General features: G+C 36.9%; 4 protein-coding genes across 9 annotated transcripts; 3 read left to right on the forward strand and 1 right to left on the reverse strand.

Annotated features, from left to right (window-relative positions):
• Positions 1 to 40: 40 nt before the first annotated feature.
• LOC138122593 (probable Rho GTPase-activating protein CG5521) lies at positions 41 to 11499 on the forward strand. Of its 5 annotated transcripts, none has more exons than XM_069036832.1 (20): positions 41 to 297; positions 396 to 506; positions 721 to 738; positions 802 to 1380; positions 1435 to 1644; positions 2143 to 2498; positions 2858 to 3018; positions 3063 to 3303; positions 3358 to 3657; positions 3878 to 4906; positions 4961 to 5260; positions 7532 to 7867; positions 7922 to 8296; positions 8351 to 8609; positions 8688 to 8860; positions 8913 to 9176; positions 9228 to 9386; positions 9455 to 9582; positions 9642 to 9895; positions 10538 to 11499. In XM_069036832.1, exons 1-20 carry the CDS (start codon positions 192 to 194, stop codon positions 10735 to 10737), a joined length of 5559 nt encoding a protein of 1852 aa, XP_068892933.1. In that variant the 5' UTR covers positions 41 to 191; the 3' UTR covers positions 10738 to 11499. The 5 variants fall into 5 exon arrangements, with proteins under 5 accessions (XP_068892933.1, XP_068892936.1, XP_068892934.1 ...); XM_069036835.1 differs by having other exon boundaries at positions 10544 to 11499; XM_069036833.1 differs by having other exon boundaries at positions 3069 to 3303.
• LOC138122604 (katanin p60 ATPase-containing subunit A-like 2) lies at positions 5366 to 7505 on the reverse strand. The gene is made up of 2 exons (XM_069036853.1): positions 7191 to 7505; positions 5366 to 6821 (listed from the first exon to the last, which is right to left on the reverse strand). Exon 2 carries the CDS (start codon positions 6800 to 6802, stop codon positions 5444 to 5446), a length of 1359 nt encoding a protein of 452 aa, XP_068892954.1. The 5' UTR covers positions 6803 to 6821; positions 7191 to 7505; the 3' UTR covers positions 5366 to 5443.
• Positions 11500 to 11640: 141 nt separating the features above from the next.
• LOC138122610 (putative OPA3-like protein CG13603) lies at positions 11641 to 12775 on the forward strand. Of its 2 annotated transcripts, XM_069036861.1 has the most exons (5): positions 11641 to 11876; positions 11936 to 12104; positions 12162 to 12304; positions 12357 to 12455; positions 12576 to 12775. In XM_069036861.1, exons 1-5 carry the CDS (start codon positions 11735 to 11737, stop codon positions 12665 to 12667), a joined length of 645 nt encoding a protein of 214 aa, XP_068892962.1. In that variant the 5' UTR covers positions 11641 to 11734; the 3' UTR covers positions 12668 to 12775. The 2 variants fall into 2 exon arrangements, with proteins under 2 accessions (XP_068892962.1, XP_068892961.1); XM_069036860.1 differs by having other exon boundaries at positions 11644 to 11876; positions 12357 to 12775.
• A 163-nt stretch (positions 12776 to 12938) lies between these two features.
• Positions 12939 to 14458, forward strand: Pnn (desmosome associated protein-like protein pinnin). Its single transcript, XM_069036854.1, has 3 exons — positions 12939 to 13517; positions 13575 to 13869; positions 13926 to 14458. The coding sequence occupies exons 1-3, from the start codon at positions 13029 to 13031 to the stop codon at positions 14348 to 14350; spliced, it is 1209 nt and encodes a 402-aa protein (XP_068892955.1). The 5' UTR covers positions 12939 to 13028; the 3' UTR covers positions 14351 to 14458.
• Positions 14459 to 17995: the final 3537 nt, after the last annotated feature.

Below are 17995 nucleotides of genomic sequence, written 5' to 3' on the forward strand. Positions count from 1 at the left end.
TTACCAGTTTTTATGTAGAGGGCACTGTTTGACAAATATAGATGTCAATGTACGTCAACATAGAAATTTCTTTTAAAAAATGTGATATTTACCTTTACAATTAATTGTATTCAGTTACGATGCTTTTTAAACACACGAGCAATAAATACAAGTGCAAATCTTTGGTGTTATGGCTTTAGTATTTCTCTAAAATGTTTAGCAAAAGAAATCTCGTCGACGTTAAAAAATCCACTTCAAAAATACAAGATCCCAAAAAAGATTTAGCCACAAGAATTAAGCATCTTAAAGTAATTTTAGGTGAGTAATTTCGTACCTAAGTTAGTGCCGAGTGATTGTGCTTCGGACGAGTCAAAATAGGTTAAGTTGTCACATTTGACGTTTGCTTGTCTTTGTAGATAATGTGGATATTTCCGAAGCCAAAGGACTATTCGAAGCAAATTTTAGTCACGTTTATAATATACTCTACGACAGTTTCATCCAAGCTGAAGGCAACTTGCGACAACGAGGTAATTGGGCAATTTTAATAGCTGTGCGTACCTCTTCTGAATCTGTTTGCTTTTGTACTCTGTCATGTTTAAATGCATTCCTTCTCGTTCTGAATTAATAAATTAACCCCTGTAAACTGTAAATAGATCTGTAATAACATTCAAACAGATTCAACCAAATAAAATTGTGTTGTGTTTATATCCGTACTAATTGTGTCTGTTTTTGATGTCTCAGAGCTCTCTTTTCACTTGGGTAAGTTGGATTGGGTATAATACAGAGGTCCAAGCTTTGCATTGATAGATTTTAATATTCCAGTTCACAAAGCTCACAAGGAGGAATTGGAATGTACTTTGTGGATTCTTGAGCAAATTCTGTGTTTACTACCTGAATTGATTCATAAAAGATGGCAGCTGCACTCGCTTGGCCGCATTTTGTCAAAACTTCTCCATCCAGGCAATTCGATAAAGTTGCGGCGACAAGCGATACGATTTTTTCTGATGTGGTACCAGGCATTGAACGACAACGCACCAGATTACGTCCATAATATGTTTCAAACTTTGGTGCCAGGTTTCCACAATCCCTCTTCAGCCACAATGCAAATTAGCGGCAGTGTATTTCACGACACTAGCGCCCAACATCCCGTCACACCGTCAGAGTTACTACCGGTGCTGCCACCCTCAGGCGGTGAGAAGGCTCCAGAACATCCAAGTAAATTCTTCCTGGAGGCTTTACTTGAACACATGGTACACACAGTGGTCAAGTTGGAATGGCAGGATAAAGCGTCTCATCATCATAGGTGTTTCCAGTTTTTGTTGGAGAAGTTCAAGATTTATTATTTGATGAAGATTTTTCCCAATTTTAGTCACGAAACGTCGTTGTACACGCCGAATTTAGGTAAAATTTGAAACATTGAAATGATGCGTGTTTGATGTGGTGGTTGCGTGTTAGATCTACCTGTTTTGAGAAAACCGGAAGCCGAAAGTGAATTCATTTTTTGCCGAGTGTCGTTGATTATGTGGGTGGCTAGTTATTTACATCAGACGAAGAAAAATGCAGATGGAGGACCTGCTTCTATTATACATTCCACCAATAGTGCCCTTGCAGCGCCCCACGAAGAGGATTCACAGCACGAATCTGCTCATGCGAGTCTCGAATCAAGTGAGTTTCAAAAGCCGTGTTAGAAAATGTTTGTCATTTTATATAAATAAAAATAAAATTCAAAGTGTTACTTACGAAAGACGATAGAACTCGTTTTTGTAGATATTTACGAAGTATTTGTCAAGTTAAATTATATTTCTCAAGTAATTATGATCTAATGTCAAAATGACAGTGCAAATTCGTATGGCGCCAACGGCCAAATAGTAAACTATTCAAATTGCCAAGCTTTACACCACCTCATCATAGTCGGCTTTGACTAAGGTGAAATTGTTTCGTTTTTGACAGCGATCGCAGCGCCACAAGTTTTATAAGTGTCAAAGTTGCTACTGGTGGGAATGTTTTTAAATGGATACATATTTTGTTTTAAAAGGCTAATTCTTTTAAAATATGAGTAATGAAAATGATGTTCGCACTTGTTTAAATGGAAGGGAAAAAATTTAATGCACAGTCAGGCTAACTCTGGTTGAACCGCTATTTATGCTCCTGGTTTTGCTCTAGCAATATCCATTCAAACGAATAAAACGGCCAGCGATGAAGAACTCTCTGCACAAATCGTGCGTGAAGTCCTTTGCAGCTCTAGAGACAATGTCAACTTCGTCCATGAGATCTACAGACAAGCATTCCTCATTAATTTTAGTCACGTAATCGCAATAAGGAAAATTATAGCAGTTTACAAAGATTTGATCCAACTAAACGTACCTGAGATTCCATGTTACATGTTGGAACCCCCCGACGATATCCCCAGATTTGGTGATGACGCAATAGTCGAGGCCGTCAGACCTCCGAGGTTAAGAAATGATTCGTATTTAGGGGCGATACACAAAGAAAACCTGTTGGTACGGGCCGGAATGCAGGTAAATCGAAGATGTGGGAAAAAATAATTTTTTTGGCGTCCGTTATTAAAAGCGCAGGTTTTTTCATTCATTCGCATTCATAAAATATGTGATTTTTGAATCGGTCCAGAAGCGTTAAAAAAAGTGCCATAGCGTGTCATTTCTTTTTATGAACGCAAATGAATGAAAAAACCTGTGCATTTAATAACTGACGCCAAAAAAATTGTGTATGCAACTCATTAGTAAAGTATGTATCTTTTTTTTACTCGGCGGATTTGCGCACTCGCTTCGCTCGTGCGGCAAATTTTCCTTCTCGTAAAAAAAAGTATTACTTTATTCACTTGTTATATAAATAACTGTTTTATTCGTTTATTTGGTAGAACGTGCTGCAGTTATTTATGACTCATGCTGCCAACGTATTTCTATTAGAGGTAAATCCGCACATTCCCAAGATGTTGGAAGAACAAACTGATGCATGCAAAAGGGTACTTAATATTTATAGGTATATGGTGATGAACACTCGTATGGATAACAGTACATGGTTTGTTGCTAGAGTAGATTTTTGAGTTGACCTTAAACAAATAGTTGTAGGGAACAGTTGTTGTTGGTACTATTACAAATAACATCACTCGTGTTGGGGGAAAGTCCTCCAAAGAAAAAAATGGGTACTTTAGGAGGAAAGCTAGCCCCGGCTATCTTTCAGACACTCATTGTTACCTGGATTAAAGCTAACTTGAACGTGATGATTTCTAGGGAACTGTGGGACCGATTCTTGCTAGTGCTCACGTCTTTGACAAACTGGGAGGAGCTTATCAAAGAATGGGCCGTAAGTTTTTTGCTAATAAATAAAACAATGCGTTACTGTATTTATCGATGATAGAAAACGATGGAAACTTTAACGAGAGTATTGGCGCGTCACGTTTACAATTTGGACTTGACAGATCTACCTCTGGATCGTCTCATGGATCAAAAATCGAAACGGGGTCGGCGAGTTATTAGCAGACCTGAAAGTAACGCGCAATGCAACATTAATGACCACGGACATATTTCAGTCTGTCGGCAAGATTCTTCATTGCCCGATGGAAATGTTTTAAGGAAGAAAATCAAACACGGTTTGACAAGAAGTTACAGTGAAACCAGCCTAAACGTGAAACGCAGAACGTCGCAGAGGCAAAAAAATGTGAGTTAAATAATCAGTTGAACTTTCTTTTATAATTGACGTCTTACGAAAATATATTAACGAAAAATAGGGAAATTATTTTGTTTAACTTTTTTTCTTAGTTTGATTTAATTTTTTAAATAGATATTTTGATGAAATTGGAACAAAATAATCGCTTGTTAAACTACTTATGAAAGTAGTGAAGATTTTTCATTTGTTTTGATTGGAGCAAATTTTCCAGTCGAAACATCGCCGGTCTCTGTCTTTGGACACTCTGCCCCAGCTCGACACAGAATCGACGGACCGAACTCGCTCCCCAAGTCCCGCCCCTTCGAGCGGCCTCGAAAGCAATTCAATCAAAGACTCACCGATTCAATTGGACGTTTTGTCGACCGAAAACTCCAGTTCCGAGCCGTCCGGTGAACACAGAGGGGTGGTTTGTGGAGGTTCCATCAGAGGTTGGCTTCCGGACGTCGCCGTGATACTGTGGAGACGGATGTTGGGAGCTCTCGGCGACGTCAACAGCATCACGGATCCCAAACTTCACGCGCAAGTTTTCGAATACTTGGTCAAACTGACGGAGACCTTGATCAAAATCAAACAAAACCAAGGAATTTCTGCTGACAATCAGAGCACTCCACCTGCTCCGGAGCTGATACCTCCTCTGACTTTGATTCTGCCGTGGTGTTTCGGTGCATTAATACTTCCAGACGACTATGAATCCGGAAAGCTGAACGCTTTGAGGCTACTTTGTACAGTCACGCTAAACTGTGATCAAAAACATAGAAATTATTTACCTCAGTTCTACAGGTTTCTGCACGTGGCGTTGGTCGGCAATTCGAAACCGTTTCTTAGTACTACGTTAAAATTTCTGGGGCCTAGATTCTTATCTCTGCAGTTGCCGGGGTTTTCGTTATTGTTACTAGATCTTATACATGCTTGCAACATCGTCTTGAATTCTATGGAGAATCTCGAAGGAACACCTCGGACCGAAGCGATCTCAATTATTGCGAATTTACTGAGCTTACCCGAAGATCTTAATAACATCTCTGTCCTTCAGCCGGAAAACAATATTCACGTGATGTTTTGTCCAGACATTAAGGAACACGTTGTTAGCATTTTACTCAGGGCTGGTAGGAGAGAACCGAAAGGTAAAGCTCGATGCATAGCTCTCTCTGCGTTGGGCATGTTTGTTTATAAAGAACTGACGAATCAAACTTTTCATCCGAAAGTGGCCGACGCCATCAACGTCCTACTGCTAGCTCTCAAGGTAAAAATATTTGGTGATATCTCTCGCAAGCATCGATTTATTTTTGCATTTTAGTTTAATAACAAAGTTATTGCACAGCTGGCAAGCAATATTTTGTTTTTGTTATGCGATCATGCCTCTCTACTCTGGACGCAATACCCTAGACTCGGAAATGCTGTGATTCGTACTTTATGTGGAGCTTTGTTTCTTCACGCACCTTTAGGATCTATCGCAGGAGAGAGCGATAAAGCTTTGGGAACAGCTCTTTTGTTGTGTTTGGGAGAATGGTGCATGAAATTGGAACCCAAAAGGCTTCTGGAAGTATCAGAATATGGCGAAGAAAGAGGGACATGTTTATTGCTACAAGTTTTTACGGTAAGTAAAATACTTAAAGTAATCGTAGACTTCTCAATCAGAGTATTTAAACACTACTGAATAAAGAAAAAAATAAATAAGAAAACGTGAAGGTCAGGTAACAAACAAAAAAAATCATGAAAACGATATAATTACATGAATTGTAAAAAAGGTCAGTATAAGTAAAGTATGTATACATTTGGGTTAGGTAGCTCCGTGCTTAGCACCCCACTCGACGTATCTCTTATAATCGTTTGATTCAACGCACGGTTTGATCTTGTTGAGAGCTTGTATGACGTCGCTACTCTTCACTTGTCTCATCCCAGACTTCTTTTTATCTCCTCTCCTAATCTGTTCTAGTTTCTCTCTTACTATCATCATTTCGACTTCTTTGCACACATTCTTCAAGTCCGAACCGGTGAAATTTTCAGTCAAATTAACAAAACTTGTCACGTTTTCGTCTTTGAAGTCGTGACCGTTTTTAAAAAAATAATATCGAAATATGTCGTATCTCGAGTCCTTGTCGGGTAAAGGCACCAAAATTCTTTTCTCGAATCGTCTCAGTAAAGCGTTGTCTATGGCCCAAGGACTGTTGGTAGTGGCCAGCACAAACACCTCTTCCGATTTGACGATGCCGTCGATTTGTGTTAAAAGTTCGCTTTTAAACCGGCGCGAAGCTTCATGATTGGAATCGTGCGACGTCGAGGCCAGGGCGTCAATCTCGTCTATGAAAATTGTGGTAGGGGAGTAAAATTTGGCAACGTCGAATAGTACTTTCACCATTTTTTCTGATTCGCCTCGCCATTTGCTGATAAAGGCACTACTTGTTACATTTATGAAAGTGGATTGAGCTTCGCAGGCGAGAGCTTTGGCTAGGAGGGTTTTGCCGGTGCCCGGAGGACCGTAAAGGAGGACACCTTTCCAGGTGCACGCTTTCTCAAATAGTTGAGGGTAGCACAAGGGATATACTATTGCTTCTTTTAGTGTTTCTATCGTCCCATTTAAACTAACACAGTCTTTAAAAGTGATCCCCAATGTTTTTGGTACGATTTGTTTGATTATTTGGTCGGCCATTTCTCGCCACTCCGACGAGTAATTTTCAAAGTCGGTTAATGGTTTTGATTTGATATCGTTGGCGGTGGAATCTTTCGATAAAGTGACGATTTCGAACTGGAATGTATCTTCATCACTCTTCTCGGCTCTAACTGGCGGCGGTTTCTCTTTAGGTGCCGACTTTTTGTCCTTTCTGATGGGTATTGCCTGTTCATTTTCTCCTAATTTTCGTAAAATTTTTGGATTTTTTTGAAACTTTGTGTAATAGTAACTCTGATACTCTTGAAGAATTATTTCCAAGTCAATGTTGTCACAGACCTGGTAGGAAAGTCCAGTTTGGGTTTCATTTTGGAGGACTTCGGCCACTGAGTGTAGATTATTGTCGAGAAGATACTTTAAGATCAAGTGAAGAATGTTTCTCTTTCTTTCCTGCGTTTCCTTCTTCAGATTCTCTCGATAAGTGTTCGACGTTTTCGAATTGTTTCGAAGGGGGGAGTAAACTTCCAACATCTTTTCTTGTTAGATGGTTCTGAAAAAAAAATTCACAGTTGAATTAAGTTGTTATGGAAATCTAGTTTAAAGAAAATTTTCCTTTTTTTAATAAATTAATCATTACCCTTCCATCAGCATGGACATTTGTACCATACGGTAAGATGCGCAATTTATCAATTAACATACATAATTCATTTATAAGAAAGCCTAAAATAATACATTTACCAATAAATAATCCATATTCCAAAAAACAATAGAAATGACAGTTGGAACTGACAACCTTAATCAAACATTGACAGTTTGTAACGTACACTTATTTTCAAGATATTTTTTAAGGCTTTACGTGTGCATTACAATACAATTACTTCATCGTTATGATTAAAATATAAAAAAAGTATTTTTTTACCTTTGAAGTGTTAACAATATAATAGAAATGCTTATTTGCGTAAAACTGTAAACTACTGATTGTGCGATTTCAAATTTTTTTGAACCTATACTTTTGACATATAAAAGAAAACTAAAGAAACTAAATTAGTTCAAGTTAAATTTTATAAAAATATGATTACGAAGTATTCCAAATTAATCTAAGTTATTCACGTTTAGTTAATGGCACTATCTTTACTTTATTAATTTCGACCAACTAAAATTATCGATTATTATTAAGACTCTTTGGAAGTGTTGATGTTTGGTTGGCATGGTAACACCAACGCTCCCAATTTAAAATTTCTACACTCTATCTTTTTGCAGGTTTTGTATAAAATAGCGACAGGCAAAGCATCGGCTGACAATCCAGGAGGCTTGACCCAACCGAGTTTGAACGAGGACTTTGACCCTAACATCCTATCCGACGATCTGGTAGACAAATCGTCACCCGCTCTGTCTCCATCGAAAAACCACCAATGCCAAAAAGCCATCACTTTATGCGCCAAAACAGTTCTGGCCCATCTCGTCACTCATTTGGGTCATTTCCCAATGGCAATCGGGGCAGCTAGACTGAGTTCTTTGGTTGTCGAACACGACGACGTTCCCAATCTGACATCGGATGAACTGTCGGCAAATATTTTCTCAGCTCCCAATATCCAAGTAAAGATATTATTCTCCTACTTCCTTTTTTTTTTAACGTAATATTCTTCCTAGCTTTTTATGCTGACTGAAAATGTCATTGCAAGTTTAATCGAGCTCCCCGTGCTGGATTTACCAGGAGGTGGGGTCACTGCGGGATTGTCAACAGCCGATAAGCAGGTCCGAGTGTTGTTGAGGGACTTGTCTGGCAAAGCCAGTTGGGACGCGTCGATTTTGTACCGAACCCCCGACAATGACTCTCCTGAAGAAACCCAAACGGATGTCGAAAATACAGCGGTTCAGAGTAAATGGGGACCGATGAGCATTCAACCGGAGAGCTTCATGGTAGGACACGCGACGAATCTTCCCCAAAGAGCTATGAGACATCGCTCGCCGAACATTTTACCGGATATCTCGAATTCTGCACCGGATCTCGATCAGTTAGATGACGTAATAGGTTTCATTTCAGTGTAATTGTCAATTTTCATGCGTCTACTGTTCCAGTTGTTGCAATATTTAGGTCACACTAGTCCAGAGTGCTTGGAGAACTTCGATCGGAAACTGAACGAACCTGCGGCGCCACCTCTGTCGATCGAAATCGAACAAGAGGCGATCGCTTCCGTTATTAATCAAAGAAATATGGAAGTTGAAGAGAATAGAGTTATGCAATACGCAGATTCTATGTTGGGACAGCCCATGTCTAGGCCTAGTAGTCGCAGTGAAGGCGCATCTAGTCCCGGCTACGACGGTAGCATTCAACAAGGTACAAAAGTTAAAATACACAATAAACTGTAACAAGTTAAAAGCTCGGTGTACTTTACAAAAATGTTTTGATTTGCAGTTTCTTCGGGTGCGGTAGAGCAAAACGCGTTTCAACAATGCCGATTGTTGTTTTCCCAATTGGGACTCGCTGGTTGGGAACGACGACAACAGTTGCATCTCCTCAATAAGACTGAACGTTTGTTAAGAGAATTACGAAATTTGGATAATCAAAGATGTAGAGAAACACACAAGGTATTTCACAGTGATTTTTTCTAGTTTTAGCATGTTGGATTACGTTTTTCAGGTGGCTGTAATTTACGTCGCACCTGGTCAAGAAGATAAAAATTCTATATTGTCAAATCAGGGTGGTAGCGCATCGTATGAGCAATTCCTCGCGGCTTTGGCGTGGGAAGTCGAGTTGGAAGGACATACGGGTTTCTTAGGTGGACTCCAGAGACTAGGTTCTACTGGTTTGACAGCACCATACGTAGCGACGAGCTTCTCCGAGGCGATTTTTCACGTAGCGACCAGGATGCCCGGAGACACCCCCGAAACTGTTCTGAATAAGGTGAGAATCATTTTTGATCGTGTACATTTTACAAAGAAAATCTTGTTACAGACGAGACATTTGGGAAACGATGAGGTTCATATAGTGTGGTCAGAGCATTGTCGGGATTATAGGCGTGATATCATTCCCACTGAGTTCTGTGATATTTTGATAACAATCTACCCATTAGGGAATAATTTGAACAGGGTTACTGTCAACTGTAAACCTGACGTAAGTATCAATACAGTCTTAGAGGTTTTCCAAGTCTTGAAGAAATTATTTTCGGATTGAAATCGTAGGTACCTCATTTTGGAATCCTATTTCACGAAGCTATCATCGAGAGTAATATTCTAGCCGGATTGGTCAGAGCAACGGCGATTTGCGCTAGTCGTGCCAAAAGAACTACTCTGCCACTTTACCAACAATAGTGAGTACTTCTCATTCCATTTTTTCTTTTACTAATCAACTTGTATTTACTCGCGACAGTTACGAAGAACGAGCGTTGTCACTTGATACAGTGATGATTAAGCACAAGCACAGTACTACATACGAAGACTTCATATCGCGGGTGTACAGCCCTATAGCAACTCCAAGTCCGTTTTGTGTGGTCGGTTCAACGTCCAGTGGCGCAGGAGATGGTCCAGCTTGTACTGGAAATCCGTCGATGTTGGCAGCGGCGCTTTTAGATTCTCATGGACACTCTCACAAGCCAAATCAACGAAGCGACTCCAAATTCAGAGGTAAGAATTTACTATTTGTACTTTTAATACACTTGATCTCTGAATATGCCTTTATCTCTACTTATGCATTGACGGTAACATAGCGAATACATTACTTTATTAAATGTTGAGAATTGCGTTTTTCGAAGGAGAAATTACGTTTTATTGCAGTATTTATTTGTGGCAGGACTTGCTGTATTATAACCGGCCTGTTCAAAAGTGTAGTTTGAGTGATTCCCGCAGAGCGCTAGTAAATGGGCGCTTTTTGGGGATATTAATCATCTTAAGTTTTTGTCACCGAGAATTTTTCTTGTTCAAATGACATTTTGAATTTGAAGTTAGAAGACTGAAAAACTCCCATGTTTTTTGCTGCTTTGGAACTAAGTTCGTTGTTTTTGTATTTAGTGCTGTTATTGTTCTTTGTTATATTTGCGTATTGATTATTATTTTTAGTGAAGCGCCCGTTTTATGGCGCCCTCATCGGCGGAAATTTGGTCTTTCTCGGAAACATTTTCATAATGCATTTTCAATGGAACGCACAGGCCGGTTATAATACAGCGGGTCGTACTTTGTGGAGTTAAAAATATTATGCGGTTTTGATGTTTTGTCGTTTTTTACTTGATTATAAATAATACGAGGTAGGGCTGTGGTAATAAGGAATAGTTTCAGCATCTGATGCTGCTCGAGGCGTTTGGTTTAACAACAATTCGGACGTGTCTCAAAACGTGGAATCGACAAGTATATCTCCACGACCGTTGAAAAAGATCGGGTCTAGTTTAAAGAGCGTCCCGAGACGGTCGCTCCGACAAGAAGTTCAAGATTCACCACCAGAAAGTCCTCAACAATCTATAAGGAAAAAATAATTTTAGCTGTAAAAAGTGCTTGATGTTGTATATTAGGCTATTTAAGGAAAAAAACTAGTTTTCGTGCACAGCACAAAAATTAGTTGTGTACAATATTAATGTGTGTTTCTCGTTTTGAATTAAGGCAAACACCAAAATTAAGTCTCAGATATATTTTTTTATAACTACTGAATAGTATGGTGAATAACGATAAGGAAGCGGAAATGATACGGCCTGAATCATTTTTAGGTTATAAAATATTCAGTAGTTGTAGGTCTTAATTTATTTTTATGACTATTTTGTAAATTAATTTTATGTTTTATTAATGTGAAATTAACGGTATTAATTTATGATAGATGTACAAGACATATTTATTAACGTCGTTATTTATTTTATTTTTATCTAATTATTGAATATAATCTCAGCATTTATCAATCTGTGAATATTACTTGTTGTGTTTGTGTTATTGTTGGGTTTTTCAGTATTGCAATCATTTTTAGCTGATTCACGAAATTCCACTTTAACAGTATTTCATTTTCTTTTTTCTGTTATAAAATGCAGTATTGTACTAGATAAAATTTCCATATTTTGATTCACTCTGCGGTGAACGATAAAAAATGATTGTAACATGTTGTGTTTGGAGGTACTTCAGTATTAATTTTTATTTTACTATTTTTCCATTATATTTTTTCAACCATGGAATGGTTTTGTAAACTTGTAGATAATATTTTTAAAATGTACTTATATTTAAAAAAGCTTTATTAATAAACTTTATAATTATAATATTTGCCTTGATTTGAATTGCCCAATATCACGGACAATGCTAAAATAACGTATATAATAAACAATTTAAATTAATAATATAATTCAACATGTTAAATTGGTAGAACTGTTCAAATAAATCGATCTGTTGGCAGTTCTGTATATTACATAAAATTGTGTCAGTTACTTGACGTTTAAGTGGCCTTGAAAAGGCAAATTCACTTTTAATTTATACAAGGTATTTTTACCAAAAAAAATGGTTATTCATGCTTTTCCCGTGGCGAAACTTGGAGCTCTGTTGGTAAAACAAATTAGTAAACCTATAGCAAATGCCGTCAAACGAGGTGCCAAAAGTTCGCCAGTTTTTAGAAGATATGTGTGTCTGCCCCCTGCACAATGTGAGTTAAAGTGAAAATTTAAATGTTCATTAAAAAAATTAATTTATTGTAAATTGCAGTTTATAATTGGTGTGAAGTTAGAGCAAAAATGTGGCTTCTCCACTTAGGACAACCTGTTAATATTACTGTATTAAATGAAGCTGCTTCTATTGAATTAGGTGCAAATTTATTAGGAGAATCAGTTATATTTATTATTGCTGCAGGAATTTTAGTGTTCGAATATAATAGGTGTAAATTAGGTGTATAATACATGTAAAATTCTAACAATTTTTTTTTGAATTGTAGGAATTCAAGAAGAGAAGCTGCCAAAGAAGAAGCAAGAATAAATGAAATGCAACAAATTCAAGATACCTTGAAAGATTTATTTATTCAGACTGAAGAACAAGCTGCCCACATCCGGGAATTGACACGAAAAGTAGGGGAGTTAGGTAAATTTAAATAAATAATACTAGCTGAGTATTATATTTGACAGCATTTTAGAAACACGAGTAGTTCATAAACCTTGGATTCAAAAAAATAAACCCTCTCCTGATGAACCTCCATCCCAAGAACCTCCACAGTTTATCCCCAATTCTGAAGGTACTGTATCCCAAGAAGAACAAGATGTTGAGGACATTAATTTGATTGAGAACTCTAAATACAAACCTTTGAAGGGCATAATATTTAAAGCTTTAAGTGATGTAGAAAATAATTTTTTAGTTGGCCAGAACAGGCGACGAGAGCCAGGGATTATCACTAAAGCACTCAACCAACTGTACAAAGATGTGTATAGAAGTCCCCAATCCTTTTAATTTAGTCAAGTATAAATCAGTGTTAAATGCCATGTTAAGTTTTGTTTAAGTTTATGACAGTACTTATAAGCTTAAAATATATTAAGTTAAATAAATTGTTTTGTAATATGTAAGTTTTTTTTTCGTGCTTGCGCAAGTTTTACGATAACGACAACTCAATATTTTAAAATAACATGTTTTTAATTTTAAGAAATGAAATTTTAACGCCGGGAAGTTTAGATTAAAAAGTGGCGTTTTTCAGGCCTACCAACTATGCCTACCACCAATTCATTTCATCCGCATTATTGACAATTGACGTTTGTTGTAAGCATCATGACAGGTTATTAGTGTTTGAGTCTTTGAATCGATTTATTTAACAATAATGGGTACAGAAATTTTAAAATCTTTTGGAACTCTTCAATCCGAATTGGAACAAGCGAAAAATAGTCTGAAAGGTGTCGACGAAAACATAAAGCGGCTGATAGGACGTGATCCATCAGATTTACCTCCAAGAGCAAATTTGAAGAGAGGACCCCCTAATGACGATAGAAATCGCCAGAGAGTGGGACGAAATCGTAATTTTAATCACGAAAATGACGAGCCGCCAAATAAAAGGCGGACCAGTGGAGTTTCCGTGTTTAAACGTTTGTCCGAGAGACCAAGTCATTATGAAGAGGATTTACACCAACAACCTCAAAAACAAATGATAAGTAAAGTCATAGTCACTCCAAAAGAGTTACCGAGTAGGCAGGAGGCGCTAGCAGCGCAGAGCAAAGATGAAAAGTCTAAAGCTCGCAATAGAAGGATGTTTGGAGCGTTGTTAGGGACTTTACAGAAGTTTCAACAAGAAGAGACCAAATTAAAACAAAAGGTGGGTTTTTGATGTGCTTTATGATGATTTAGTGATTAATTGTTTTTTTTTTTCTAGGAAGAAAAAAGGGCCCAGCTTGAAAAAAAGATTGAAGAACATGAAATTAAAGAGAAAGAAGAAATTAAGAAAGAAAGGCAGGAGCTGTTTTTTAATAGAAAGAAGAAACAAGCAGAAATAAAGATGATAGAGTTGAAAATGATGAGGATGAAAGAATATGCAGCTTGGGAAGAACGTCAAAAACCGAGGATGAATTTTATTCAAACCAAAGCAAAGCCACACATTCATTACCTTCCGAGGAAAATGACAGATGGCAGTAAAGTGCTGTTAGATTCGTGTAAAGCAGATATTGAAAGTAGGTTTTTTTTTTAATTTGATGTAAACAATACAATAACTGAATTTGTGTTTTAGAAATGATCGATAAAAAGAGACAAGAGGTGTTTGATGAATTGCAACACATAGAAGAAAGAATGAAAAAGAATTTTGAATTGAGGAAGACAAAGGATACAAAAGAAGAAGTTGAAAATCATGAAGAAGCAGAGAAGAATGAAGAAAATGGTGACATGGAGATGTTGGCTGAAGAGAAGCATGAAGATAATGAAAGAGATGAACTTCATGGGACTTCTTGTGAAGAAAAAAATTCCAGCCTTGAGCAGGAACCAAGCAATGGAACTGAAGAAGTACAAATAAGTGATGGACAAAGTGCACAGGAAGAGAACTGGGATGGTGAAATCCTAGAAGATAACAAGGAAGAGAATCTATCGGAGGTGGTAACAGAAAAAACCTCTGTGCATGACGGTTCAAAAATGGAAGTGGATGATGATGAGTGTCTTTGATTGTAAATTTTTATTTATATAATTAAGATTGTATAATGTATAGTTAGGTGTATCAAAACTTTGTTATGAGCGAAGAAAGAAAATAAAAAAAAAGTCTGAAAAAGCGAACTGTCGATTTTAAGTCCGTCGAAGCATGTAGGGCCATAATTCACGAACGTGACGACAAGCACATAATATAAGAATAACTTTTATATTAAACTTTAACCTTGCGGATAAGTTTACCTTTAATACAAAATGCAATTTCAATTTTACGTCTGTGTATGCAAATCCGTGACGGATATAGAACCGATCCGTCTCTGTTATATGCCACAAAAATAATTACACGATCTCAGATTCCTTCAAAGAGGCCGGTGTTGTTTTATAACCAGATCCAGTCATAAAACGCCCGACACGGAATTTATATTATTGCGTAGCGTTCATCGAGATTAGCGAACCGCTCCCGTTTCAAAGCACACACGCAATACCAATTTGCATCGAGCAAAGAACTCGCAAAGAGCTTTATCCTCAACCGTTGCCCTACACACAGATTATTCATACCACTTTACAATTAAACGCTATTACACATTCGACTGGTAAAAGTTCGACGTGTCTTGCCTTGCCGTCTCACTTTTCAAAGAAATATTTTTCTTAAGTGAAACGTGACCATCCCATTATGTAACTCCACTAAACGCTGTTCGATAGTGTGCCGAAAATCAATCGTTTAACGTTTAACGTAAAACGATGACAACACTTGTTGCACCGAAATGAAATTACGTTAACTACTTCAACGTCAACAACCAAGTAGGTACCTAAATATTTCAAAAAAATACCTACTTAAAATTAAATTCGAATTGTATAAATGAAAGTTTTCTTTGCTGTTTTTCGAATTATTTGCTTTTGGTGGGTTATGCTTCTCAATTTCTTAATAAGAAATCGTTCACGTTTTGCAAGGAAGTAGGAAGTGTTGGAATATCAGTACAAAATGTTCTCAATTGGTTTATTTTGAAGGAATATGCGTCTTTTTTATATCAAAGGATGCAGAAGATTTTATTTCATACCTACTATAGATAGAGCATAAATGGAGTTGTCCCCTTTTTGCAGCAAGGGCTTCAATTATTAGAAAATTGTTGAAGATTTGTGGCTCTTTATAAAATACAGGGTTATTCACGTAACCCAAAAGACAATTCACAAAGCAATCTCGATCCCTATTACATTAGGTATCCGTCATTATCACAATGCCGATAAAACATAGACAGCTTTTAACATCAACATAATGAATGTCAATTTCTGACAGAAAAATACCTCTCTCAGCATAATATGATTTAATAACAATAATAAGCAATTAAAATCACAAAAGTAATGGGTAAGTAGGATCATATCGGTTCTGTCATCGTTCGAAAACCTTTTCAAATACTAAATATGAACGAAAAATGCAATGACAGATATACCTACCTTTCAAATTAATAGAATACGTACTTGGATTCCTGATTTAATTTTTAAATACCAAAGCACAATGAATGCTTTGTAAAGTGTATTTTAGGTTGTATTTTTACCTGGTCAGGCTCGTCATCTTACGTGAATAACCCTGTATTATTATTTATTGTAAGAATCAGAAATTACGATTATGTTCATGTATTTACGTCATTATATCATCAGGTAAGATCATGTTGACTATTTCCCTCACAATATTTAAGCCAATCAAATCGCTTAAATTTTCAAAAATCATCCAATCAGACCCAAATTATGCGATAATTTGCACTCTTGCATCAAAAGTATATACGATATATATGTATAGCGTGTCTCAGAAATAAGTAGGTACCTACATTAATTTTAACTGGTAATAGAACTCGTTAATAACAACAATATACCGGGTGTCCCAGAACTGCCGCATGATATTTTAATAACGTATTCCGGAGTGAAAATTAAGACTAAATTTGAAAGAATAAATGTCGAGGGCCGTAGGGTATTTAAATGGTAAACTATTGAAATTAACCAATCGTGTGAAGCTTTTTTCACCCTGTTTTAAGGTATATTAAGTAATCCGACTAGTTGCTCGGAAACAACTTAGGTACATTTACATTTTTCAAAATTCTTATAAATTTAGCTGGTCCACTGTACTTGACAGAAATGAAGTGTCAATGTGACATTATTTTTTGTAATTTGCCTCCATTTTGATTCTCTAATAGACATATTAACGACCGCGACGTCATCATCTGGGACGTCCTTATAGCCATTATTTCACGGAACATTTTACGAAAATTTTTAGGTTGGCAAAGCTTGATTCGTCATGCATGTCAGTTTAAATTACAAAATGTGCAAAGAATTATTTATCAGGATTTATTAAGCAACAAATTCGCGACCGTATTTTTGGGAATTTCACGTATTTCAGCGGGCGTACATGAAAGATTATCTTTCATATTCGTGTTTTGTGACAGAATTTGGATAAAACAAAAGGCGACTTTGAAGACTTGATCAAATTTTCACTTTTAAAATGAAGACATTACCAACCGCCACGAAAATCCCTAAATCAAGGAAAGTAAACATTTTTGTTTAAAAACGGCTTAAAAAGGGCAAATTACAAAAAATTGTATAAAAAACTCGTTTCATAAGACCTTGAAGCACTCATTCTTTAAAATAACTCGTGGCTACGCCACTCGTTTTTTAATCTTGAATTCGTGCTTCAAGACTGGTCTTATGAAACTTGTCTTTTAATATACTATTTTAATAGCTGCGTTGAGGCACGTCACCCTAAGATGAAAGCGTAAATGTTGAGCTGACAAACGTTAATACACTCCTTGAAATTAGGGACAAATATTGAGGTTCATGTTTGATTGGAATAATGCCTTAACAAAAGCTGGTTTTTAAGCAGGGTAAAACAGAAAAGCAATATTGTTTTGATTTTTTAGAATTAAAAAAAAAAAGTTTAATAAAATAATTGCTCAAAATGACCTCCACCAATTTGAATACAAAGGCGTGCTCGTCTTATTAAGCTTGCTTGGGCGCCTTGAATCATTTGAGGTGTAATTGTTGCCAAAGCTTCATGCAGTCTATCATCCAGTTGTTCTAAAGAGTTCACCGGTTCACGATAAACATAGTTTTTCATGTAACCCCACAAAAAAATAGCCTAAAGGTGTAAGGTCAGGCGACCTAGCCGGCCAATTTATTGGCCTGCCACGTCCTATCCAAGAATCAGGATATCTTCTATCAAGGACTTGTTAAGCTTGAGTTGTATAATGCACTGGAGCACCATCGTGTTGAAACCAGGGATGTGCCAAGAATTGCAATGACACATCGTCTAGAAGATCAGGCAATTCATGATTAAGAAAATTGGCATAGACTTCACCATTTAATCTTGGAGGAAATTCAAACGGACCAACCTGAAACTCTACAGTCGATATTTTATCTGATAATCGTTTGCTTATCAACACTTGCCAATGAATCTCCTAAAATCCCAGCCCACAGATTAATGCTAAACCGATGTTGAAATGTATTAACATGAATTGCATGATGTGGATTTTCGTCTACCCATACATGATAATTATGAATGTTAAATGTTCCGTTTCTTGAGAAAAAACATTCATCCGTAAATAAAATACTTTTTACAAAGTTGGGATTTGCTTCATGTAGTTGCAGTTGCAGTCTGAAGAACAGCCTATTCATTTTATG

The sequence above is a fragment of the Tenebrio molitor genome, chromosome 2, assembly GCF_963966145.1.
Source record: "Tenebrio molitor chromosome 2, icTenMoli1.1, whole genome shotgun sequence".
In the NCBI taxonomy this organism is placed as follows: domain Eukaryota; kingdom Metazoa; phylum Arthropoda; class Insecta; order Coleoptera; family Tenebrionidae; genus Tenebrio; species Tenebrio molitor.